The sequence below is a fragment of the Oncorhynchus clarkii genome, chromosome 5 (assembly GCF_045791955.1).
Source record: "Oncorhynchus clarkii lewisi isolate Uvic-CL-2024 chromosome 5, UVic_Ocla_1.0, whole genome shotgun sequence".
NCBI lineage: Eukaryota > Metazoa > Chordata > Actinopteri > Salmoniformes > Salmonidae > Oncorhynchus > Oncorhynchus clarkii.
This window is the reverse complement of record NC_092151.1, coordinates 39,432,400-39,443,054: the sequence shown is the minus strand read 5'-3', so window position 1 is coordinate 39,443,054 and position 10,655 is coordinate 39,432,400. Positions and strand designations below refer to the sequence as shown.

The 10,655-nt window shown below is 41.7% G+C and overlaps 1 protein-coding gene across 4 annotated transcripts; it reads right to left on the bottom strand.

Annotated features, from left to right (window-relative positions):
- Positions 1 to 503: 503 nt before the first annotated feature.
- On the bottom strand, positions 504 to 10,346 carry LOC139408803 (FYN binding protein 1 b). Of its 4 annotated transcripts, none has more exons than XM_071153146.1 (18): positions 10,214 to 10,346; positions 6,686 to 7,673; positions 5,682 to 5,808; positions 5,373 to 5,445; positions 5,210 to 5,253; positions 4,448 to 4,565; positions 4,132 to 4,291; positions 3,852 to 3,984; positions 3,674 to 3,693; positions 3,485 to 3,557; positions 3,248 to 3,343; positions 2,365 to 2,405; positions 2,166 to 2,247; positions 1,940 to 2,039; positions 1,692 to 1,854; positions 1,571 to 1,604; positions 1,387 to 1,418; positions 504 to 1,208 (listed from the first exon to the last, which is right to left on the bottom strand). In XM_071153146.1, the coding sequence occupies exons 1-18, from the start codon at positions 10,214 to 10,216 to the stop codon at positions 1,186 to 1,188; spliced, it is 2,310 nt and encodes a 769-aa protein (XP_071009247.1). In that variant the 5' UTR covers positions 10,217 to 10,346; the 3' UTR covers positions 504 to 1,185. The 4 variants fall into 4 exon arrangements, with proteins under 4 accessions (XP_071009247.1, XP_071009246.1, XP_071009249.1 ...); XM_071153145.1 differs by having other exon boundaries at positions 6,686 to 7,676; positions 10,214 to 10,304; XM_071153148.1 differs by lacking the exon at positions 3,248 to 3,343.
- Between the last annotated feature and the right edge of the window lie 309 nt (positions 10,347 to 10,655).

The following is a 10,655-nucleotide window of genomic DNA, read 5'->3' as shown; positions in this document are numbered from 1 at the left end:
TAGCCAACAAAGTATGCAGGAGTCATGAGGGAAATAGCAAAATGCACAAGATTAAAAAAATATACATATAACGACTTTGGGCTAGCCATTGTACGTTCAGAGTCACTAGCCCCAACAGTGCGTGTGTGCTGGAGGTGAGCGAAAGCTCGGGAGAGAGGGGTGAGTGTGGTGGAGGTACCTGTACCAGACAGGGGGAGACAGGCCAGGGCAGACGGTGAACAGATCGCCAGGTGGAATCCAAGCAGCAGTGCAGCAGGCAATGGGAGTAGGTGTGTGCCATGTGCATCCACTTATATCAGTGCACAGAACTAGGAATTTGAATATTTAATAGCATTTCTGACAACCTAATTATTACGAAACTTCTATTTGATCAAATACAGTGCCTTGCGAAAGTATTCGGCCCCCTTGAACTTTGCGACCTTTTGCCACATTCCAGGCTTCAAACATAAAGATATAAAACTGTATTTTTTTGTGAAGAATCAACAACAAGTGGGACACAATCATGAAGTGGAACGACATTTATTGGATATTTCAAACTTTTTTAACAAATCAAAAACTGAAAAATTGGGCGTGCAAAATTATTCAGCCCCTTTACTTTCAGTGCAGCAAACTCTTTCCAGAAGTTCAGTGAGGATCTCTGAATGATCCAATGTTGACCTAAATGACTAATGATGATAAATACAATCCACCTGTGTGTAATCAAGTCTCCGTATAAATGCACCTGCACTGTGATAGTCTCAGAGGTCCGTTAAAAGCGCAGAGAGCATCATGAAGAACAAGGAACACACCAGGCAGGTCCGAGATACTGTTGTGAAGAAGTTTAAAGCCGGATTTGGATACAAAAAGATTTCCCAAGCTTTAAACATCCCAAGGAGCACTGTGCAAGCGATAATATTGAAATGGAAGGAGTATCAGACCACTAGAATATAGAAGTATTCAATGTGATTAAGCCATGCTATGTAACCCATAGGTTCAATATAAAAATGCAACATTGTATGTAATTTAGGCCTATACATTGCAGTCACAGTTATTCATAAAGGGAAAACATAGAGAAAGTACTGAATTTGTGGACGGTAATTGTTCTTGAATGAAAATGTCATATCACAATAACCACAATAAATAAGATAAAGATTATTGATGTGAAACAAGAAACAAACCAAAAAACAAGATATTGGCACACAGTGTTCAGTCGTTGTCATAGATGCAATCTGCAAAGAAATGTGAATTATTAGGCTAACTAGAAATGATAGAAATAATACATAAATACAAATCCTCTGACATTAAAAAAAACATACCAGCACCATATTGCAAGAATAAAATGGATCTAGTTGATCACTTGATCTTTGTATAAATGCCATTGTTTCATGTCAAAAGTCTGAAACGTACCATCACCAATGTCATCATAGATATCAGAATCTCTGTAAAAGCAAAACAGATCATTTATATCAAATTCAGGGCATTTCATATCTAAGCATTTTCTCTGCAGTTTTGGTGAACTGGTCAATAACATACTTTAGATGGTGTGTATTTCTGGATGTTTTTGTATGATCTGTTTTTGTGTTGTACTTACTCTACTGCAATATGGCTAGTCAAGACGTAGCCAACTAAAGGAGAGAGAGAGATGACCATCATTAAAGTTGCAAAAATGGTGTTATTGCAGAATGCCTATGTGTGGATTCATTGTTACTCACACTTGCCCTCCTCGTTCCTGCAGATGAGCTTGTTGTCTACAGGCTCAACGATGACATCCACAGTCTCCCCAGGTCTCAACGGTAGATCTTTACTGCTCCACTTCTTATTGGCCAAGGTGGAAACGATGGTCACCTGATACAATACCTGGATCTCCCGATCATGCTATTGGTGGGAGAGAACAGGATTGAGGGTCAAACAAACACATAAAATGTCAAATCTATGTCAATGGTAATAGCATACTACTTACCTTGAACTTCTTTCTGAAATCCTTCTCTTCCTTCTCAAATTTCTTTAGCTTTTTAGGATCTTTGTCCTCAGCCTTATCCTTGGTTTTACTTTGTGGGAGACTGAAAAGAGAGAGATGGAACGTGACATTATCAACATTTTTTTTCCCAGTGGGGGATTAGGACATTCTTATGTCATTACAGCAACTTTGTTTAACCATGGGTCCATTTTTCTCTCTCTCTCATTACCTGCTGATAGATGGAGTCGGAGGGAAGTTAGTGACATCCACATCATCATAGATTTCCTCGTCAATGACCTCGGCCAATTGTTCTATAACAGCAAGAGATACAAAGAAAGAATAGTAAAAACACATTGAAAATGTACGTTTTTGTAATGCCACTGACACAGAGCACACAGTCACCCAAGATATTAAACATAATACTTTACCAGTATTTCCTTCCTGATCAAACTGGGAAGGTGGAGGTACTCTGAAAATGACAAAAAAAAATAATTCAAATCTTAGTCTATGTTATGCCTTGTCTCTGGTGTAATTTGATTTGATTGCTTGTGCTGTAGGTCAATTTTGATCAAATGGACATGAATCAACACAGATAATTGAACAACCACACAGAAAGTCAACAAATGCCAACAATTACAATTATTTAACTCATACCTGTACATAGATCATTGTGGGTACATTTACGTTTACAGACAGAATGAAACGGTTGTTAAAGGCCAAGTGCAGTCAAAACTGTGTTTACTGTGTTTTATATATATTTCCACACCACAAGGTTGGAATAATACTGTGAAATTGTGAAAATTATGATAACGCCACTTTAGCTGTTTGAAAAGGCTGCCTGAAATGTCAGCCTGTTTTGGTGGGATGGAGTTTGGTCTAGTTAATAGACCAATAAGAAAAAGTTCCAAACCTCTCTACCAATAACAGCTAGTTTTCAGTTTTCCCCTCCCTACTCAGACCACTTCCTGACAGTTCTAGCAAAATTCTTGCTTGAGAGATTGCTTCTTAGAAAAGAGTTTGTTTCTTTTTTTAAAAACCATTTTAATTGAACACGATCACAGTTGTTACCCAGAAATTATATGATACTGAGATCAAAACGGCTGCATTGGACCTTTAATTAACTGAAGGACATACAAAAACAGTATTTTTATTGATGTTTTAAGAATGATTTCAGACTGATTCAATTATTCAGTAATGAGTTAATGAATCCCTTCTGTCCCTCAGGTTTAGTTCGTTGAGATTTTGGGTTATAGGGTTAGGAGTTAATGACAGTGAATTTTCCTGATCCATCTTACTAAATGAGAGAATTACTCAATTTTGCTGCCTGGGCCTTTTCTCCACTCCTCGAAGCCCTTTAACACCCAAGAGAGGCCGCGAGGTTTAGGAGGCAATCTGGTGTCCGAGAGGCTAGGGTTGCACATACACACACACACACACACTTATTTACATACACACACACAGACACATGCATAGAAAGTATACACTCACAGATGAACGCACGCCAATGAATCTACATCATCAGAGTGCAGCAGGTCACGGTATTCTCACCTGACGTTGAAGCTTGACTCGTCCAGATCATCATATACGTCCCCATCCTCCTCAGGTGGTGGAGGAAGAACCACTAGGAATGACAAAAGGAAGATTGAAGCTACTGTCGATGTAACTCAGGTCATGTGACCACATTGCCATATTGTGTTATTCACTTTCAATATTAAGTTGTGGTCATTCGAAACTTACTTCCTGGACCCTTGATCCCACTGGAATGAGGAGAACATGATTTCAATGGAGCACATAATCACACAGTCCAAACTACAGTGAAAGGGATTGATGCAGTGCATTTTTCATAATAAGGTATTCATATCTTTCCAATGGTTATCTGTCTCAAAGGTTTTGATAGTGTCAGTGGCCATTTTACCTGCTGTGGTTATTATGAAAGTCCACGTCATCATATACCTCCGGTTCGTGTTCCATCTGACTGGGTGTAGACCCACCCTGACGCTTCAGAGTGTCAAAGTCAATCGCAACGGACTCCGTCTTCACATAGCCATCTGAAAATATACAAAGCACATGTCTAAGTCTCACACATGGGGAACATTTAAGTGGATGTGAGGGAGAAAAGTAAGACACATAGAAAGGAGATGGAGTAGAGGAGGAAGAGCAGACAGGAGGAGGAGGAGGAGACAGCTGTCACTTACAGGAGCCATCCTGTGACCTTCCCAGCCAGCGGCCCTCTGGGTTGTCCAAAACACGCATGATGTCAATAGACTCTCCCTGCTTCAGCCCCAGGTCCGTCTTGCTCCCTTTACAGTCCACTCTGGCCTTGGCCCTGTGGATGACCTCCAGTGGACCAGTCAGCTGCCACATTAAGGAGAAATAAAAACATGATAGAGGATGCAACGTAATACACATTAACTTCCCAAATATTCTACAGGATGGACTCCATGATAACTACAATATAGCAAGACTCAGGGGAACCACTGAACAACAGGCTTGTGCAGTGCAAACACTCACTTTGAATTTCTTTCTGGCATCCTGTTCTTTCTTCTCCCGTTCTTTCTGTTCTTTCTTTTCCACCTGTCGTTTTTTCTCCTCCCTCTCTCGCTTTTTCTCTTGTTCCTTTGACGATTCCCTGGTAAAAATACGTGTCAGTGGTGTTAATGCTCACTAGAGGGCAGTGTTCATTTAAAACCTGGTACAATAAAAGTTGAATAGAAACTGAAGGGAATCCATAGAGATACTGTGGATAGAGGACTCAACTTGGATATAACCCATTTTATATCCATATAACCCATGGACATTGAAGACCAATGTATGTACGCCATTGAGGGTAATGTATGCACTCACTACTGTATTATTCGCTGCTCTGGATAAGAGCATCTGAATTTGCTATATAACCCATTTTATATCCATATAACCCCTGGACATTGTCATTGAAGACAATGTATGAACGCCATATGCACTCACTACTGTATTATTAGTCGCATTGGATAAGAGCATCTGAAATTGCTAAAATGTACATTTTAAAATATTCACCACCATCTATCTAATGGCCAAAATAAATGACACACAATATTTGGCTTAGAATTCCAGCCCTGCAGGGGGTGGTAAAACCACCAATATTAGCGTTACACTGTTTAAATTTGTATTTGTATTTTTTTACTACTTTAAAATGGAGATAGCCTCAATTGCGCTGCCCAAGCTGTCACAGGTGCCATAATGGCACAGATACAAAGATGAGACCTTTTAACATCTCTATGAGGGAATATTTCTCACCATCTTTCATCAAGATCTTCATACATTTCATCACTTTCACTGTCCTATTGGAGGAAAAATATTTAGTTCGAATACTGTACGAATACATGGCAATAGTTTGTAAACAATAAAATAAAATAAAAAAATCAGAAATGTTGACAAAGTGACAAATATTTAAAGTCACCTCATTCCTTTGACTGGGAGCGTTGTTCATTAACCCCACATCATCATAGTTCTCATCTGGGTCAGGTTGGATTCTGGAGGCAGAGACAGTCAGTCAGTCAACTGGCCAAAATGACCCACCACATCCATGATAATAAAGTCAGTACACAAGTATTCAATTTGATGTTTCTATGCTGTGAAGAAAGTGCATTGTGCCTCTACAGGCCAATGTGTATTTTACTTGTGTATGTACCTCAGTGCCAATCACCCTAGTCTAATATTGTTTGGCTTTCACACGACATTCCCCTGATTATCAGAGTCTGATACTCACATGGCTCCTGGTGGTCGCGGTGGCAGGCTAGGGGCCATGGGGTTAGAGGGCAGGGGTGGGGCCACATGGTTACTGGGGTGAGAGGCAGGAGGTGGGGGAACACTTCCCTTTCTAAACCCAGCAGGACCTTCAGGGTAAAATCACAAACCTTTAGATGGTCCTTTCAGACATTAGTGAAGAAAAACATTTCCTTTTGAAATCAATTGCAGATTCTTAATATAGCAATTGAATAAGACCTCAGTCCTCCGTGTTCTATGGACGTTATTCTGTAGTTGAAAGGGAATGCACAGTAGCGGAGTTTGAGATAAAAAAATATTAACAATCCTTGTCCCTACATCGTGTCCAGCAGAAAACAAGGGATATCTGGTTACTGAATGTGTTGAATTTCATCCTGCATGTAGACAACAATCCTTACAGAAAACACACGAATAGTGCCTGTAACTCAAAACGACACTGTCCCCAGAGGGAGTATGGAATTCACATTGGACCCCTCTTCTGTCTGCGGACTTACAGTAATGCAAACCGCGGTGAAGTCTATCTTTAGTCAAAACCATGTTCACATGTGGATCCAAAAAAGGGAAACCTTTCACTTGAATGTGTCCCTGTTGAAAGAGGAACTCCGCAATTAGGGAGCAAACATCAGCTGTAAAAAAGGAGGAAGGTAAAACAGTACCTAGAGCGGGAACTTGAATAGAGGAAGCCAATGTTCGCGTCTTTGGTTTCACATTTCAACGTGGAATTGTACTTCTGTGTGTAACGACTTTTATAAAGCTTTTGGAAGGTCATCCCATCTAATCGGTCTGTCTGTTGTGATGACAACCTGTGACACGGCTGTCTCCGATCAGTGGAGCATACAAAACCACAGAAACCACTAGACTGGGTGAAAGGCCCGTCAATCTGCAGAACTGGAGCACGCTTAGAAAACCACAGCAGGTGCATCTTAGCAGCTGATAGACTTATCCGGATGTGGCTTATTAGTGGTAAGTGAAAGACAAAACACTTACCATCGGTACTAGCCTCTGTGCCCTTCTTGAACTTTTCCAAGTTGACCCTAGGAGGCCGGTTGGGTTTGGCTGGGGCAGTGCCCAGTGCCAGGATATTAGGCAGTGGGTTCCTTTTGGGGAAAGAAGAGCTACTGGTAAGGGCAGAAGGGTTCAACCCCACGACTGGAATGGTGTGGCCCAGTGGCTTCTTAGTAAAGCTGGGTTTCTTACTGGCTATAGGTTTGGGGGGACAAGAGTCACTGGAGGTGAGGGGGAGTTTGGTTATTTCTTTTACTCCTTCCTCAGATAGTGTCTCTCCTCGATTGAATGCATTCTGGGCAGTCCTGAAGTTTGTGGGCTTGAGGGTAGTGCTTGGTGTGAACGGTTTGATTGTAGAATCCACAGCGCCAGCCACACTATCCTCTGTCTGAAGCCGCATCTTTGCAATGGAGCTGATGGGTTTTATGGAAGGGGGTAATTTGTTCGGCGTACCCCCACTGTCGTCAGGTTTGGAGCTTCTGTCTTTGCCCCAGGTGGGTTTGGCCACACACAGGGGTGGTTTGGGGAAGGCAGGCTTGGTGCCAGACAGGGTCGAGCTCAGAGAGGGCTTCTGGAGAGGGGGTTTTGGCAGAGGAATTTTGACCTCAGCGTCATGGGATACTTCTGGGCCAGGAGGTTTGGGTTTAAATGGGTACTGTTTGGCAGAGGGTTGGCTGTCCTCTTGGGCACTTTCAAACATACTAGCGATCGCTTTGGTTTTGGGCAACTCCCTAACTTCTGGAGCACTCTTGGTGGAGACAGTGTTCTTGAGGAAGTTGGGTTTGGGCGCGGTGGATGCTGCACTGCCTGATAGGCTGGTCTCCAGGACAGGTTTCTTAGGCTGGATGGGGGGTCCAGAGGACAGGGTGGGGTGCACTGCAGCTTTGGGACGTCCTGTAGAGGTGCCCTCTGTGGAGTTTCCCCCCGTGTTGAAGCGAGCCGTGATGGCCTTCACATCAGACTTGTTGTTCTGCTGGCAGCAAACAAACAAAAGACTAGTGAGGAGGAAGTGTCCTTTATGGATACACAGTTTCCCCTAATAAATACTAATTTGAGGAAGACCGAAACAAATAAATGTCATTTACATCAATAGTCATTCATTAAACACTGTTGGTTATGTCTCTATTATACAGGGAGCTAGGGAAAGGAGAAAGAGAGAGAGAAAAGAGAAAACAGGGAGAAAAAAAGAGGTTGTAACAGATGCTTTATAACTGACATTTAGAAATGACTCCAACCTCCACATGTACAACTTCTCCTTCTTATTGGGTCAGGGTCATCGAAGAGAAAAGTTGTTCTATGATTTTACAGCTTAGATTGACATTTCATCAAAGGACGGCCTCTGAAAAGGATGCTTAACCCTGAGTAAACTATACGATGTTTTCCCCACGCTGGTATTAAACCACCTCAATCTCACCTCAATCTAAAATCAAGCCAACAACGATTCACCTACCTCTCCGTGTCTTGCTGTGCTGAGAGCACTAAGCTCCTCAGGGTCAAGGTATGTGTAACAGATCACAGAGGAAATGCAACAAAGTCATGGCGCTAAACAGGAAGTGGGTACATAGGTGTTTTGTGCTCTCATTGTTTGATTAACCTACACTCTTTGTTTTTCATAGACAATATAGTCATTCTAACGATAATGGTTCTGCTACTACTAGTTGGGGGGAAAAAAAGGTATCTTGAATGCCTGGCTGTAAAAAGAGCCGTGTAAATATAATGAAGACCTAATATGACCCAATGAATCAGATTACCCCTCTATGATGAAAGGGTTCTGTATTATGACATTCTGTCTTTCCTTAGCCAAGATGCAAATTATCCTCTGGGGCACAAAAAAAAGCTGTTCATCTGTGCACTGTGTGAGCAGGTACCGCAGGTTCTGCTCGCTGGTGAAAGGTTAGAATACTGTATGTATCTGTTATTAGCCACACTGGTGATAGTTGGAGTACAAATCTATGCCTCATGTTGTTGATAATAGAGGACATGTGGTGGATGGCTCTCCTCTTGTAGCACCACACCTCACTGTAATGAGGGTTGTTCGAAATCGAGACATAGCAGTCCTATCATGAGGAAGTGCAAAGGACAGGCGTTCCGATTGCACAACGCTGATGGCCGCCAGACTGGGGAGAAACAAACTGTGCTGTTGTTGGACTTCAGGGGACAAACAATGGACACAGCTAGGGGGCAGAAGTGTCCATTGAAAGTGGCATTAACTCATCAATTAAATTAAACATAATACTTGTTAATACTTGTTTCACAGTGTATTGGACTTGTCACTCTTTATGAATACACATATAGCCTAATAAAGTGTGTCGCGTCACATAAAGAGCAATGTAGGGAGATTATAGTAGTTCACACTGGTTCTGCTTAAGGCAGTCAATGTCACTTGACTTTGTTTTATCATTAGTCTCATTGGTGAGCATCCAGATTACTAGGGGGTAAATGTATAGCCCATTCTCATGGCTGTTTCTCAACTGTCGTTTCTCCTTAGAAACCACACAGGCCACAACTTCAGCTGGATTCCACTAAACTAGTTTATGTCCCTAATAAATGTATACATTTCTGAGCTAATGATTATAATGCATCGACGTTATAAAGACACTGTCTGCCTGTCATTTATGTGTTGAAGGCTGTGAGACGTACAACCCATTTAACGATATTCAAAGCAGGGACTCCGCCACTCAGACACAGAGAACCGTGACAATGTTATGTCATGTTTACGACTTCACAGATACAGTGGATTTCACTTGTCTATATGGCTACTGTATGTGACGTGGGCTGTCACCAAAACACTGAAAAAGAGACTTTCAGTGCCCTACTGTCTCTAGTCACTTCACCAGAGATGTGCTGCATGCCTAGCAAGACTAAATTACAGCCAACAACCGAGGGTCGAAGGGAACACGTTGACTCTTTTTTTTTTATCATTGAATGACTTTTCCAACAAAAGAACGAATCTCCTGACACACTACGGTCAATGTCCTTTAGATGTTAAGCTTGGAGAGAAATGAGAGACAACGAAAAAAATGCCTTGAGTAAAAGCAAAGAGGAACCACGGGTTTTTTCAATGTGGTGAAAGAAGTTAAAAAGTCTGTATTACACAATCTAGATTGTCACCAACCCGTTATAAAACTGTACTTCTCTAATACGGTTAAGGTTAAGCGCTACTTTAATCATCTTTAATCATCCAAATCAAAACTACATTTACAAACCCTTCTAAAAGAGACAGTATAGGTTAATAGTAATCAAGTACAGAATCCCCATCTCATAGCACTTTCATAAAAAACTTCCCAAGAAAAATGTGCAAAGAAAACAGGGCCTTGTATAACAAATGAGACAATGAATATAGGATCTTGCACATATACAGCGAAATGGGCTAACACCTGCTACTACACGACGGTGTACAACAAAGAATTCAAACAAACACTTTCCCTACATACACCCAATAAACATACAGCACCATTAACTTCTCAGGGTCACAACTCATGAGGATATGATTGTAAGGCAGGTACTCACCATAGTGGCAACAGTCAGCGCCCAGGGAATCTACCCAGTCTGTACGTGGGCTGGCGGCCCTTAGGTAGGAGAGAGTTTCTCTGTGTGTACTGAATGTTTTTTTGTGAGCGATGGCATGAGAGAGAGAGAGAGTGAGTGTGTGTGTGTGTGTTTGAGCATTTGTGACCTCAGTGTCTGTGTGCTATTGGCTACTTCCCCTCTCTGCTAAATGACTCCTGTGTAGTCATCAGCATGGCAGTCTTATCTCTCTCTGTCCATCTGCTGTATTTGCGTATTTCAAGCAGGTACATTGCTCTTTCCATCTCCAATGAACCACCAGCGTCACAATTCCACAGTAGTTCCCCAGAACTGTCGTGAAATACAACCTTTTTCCTCACACTGGACATACGTCGTTAACTAGTATACAAAACCCTGTAATAAAATGTACTGAATTACATAAGGG

Coding starts and splice junctions, on each gene's coding strand:
- LOC139408803 (XM_071153145.1), bottom strand. Junction 4,292..4,447: donor ATGCCAGAAAGAAATTCAAA/GTGAGTGTTTGC, acceptor TTAATGTGGCAG/CTGACTGGTCCACTGGAGGT. Junction 3,985..4,131: donor AAGGTCACAGGATGGCTCCT/GTAAGTGACAGC, acceptor GTATATTTTCAG/ATGGCTATGTGAAGACGGAG.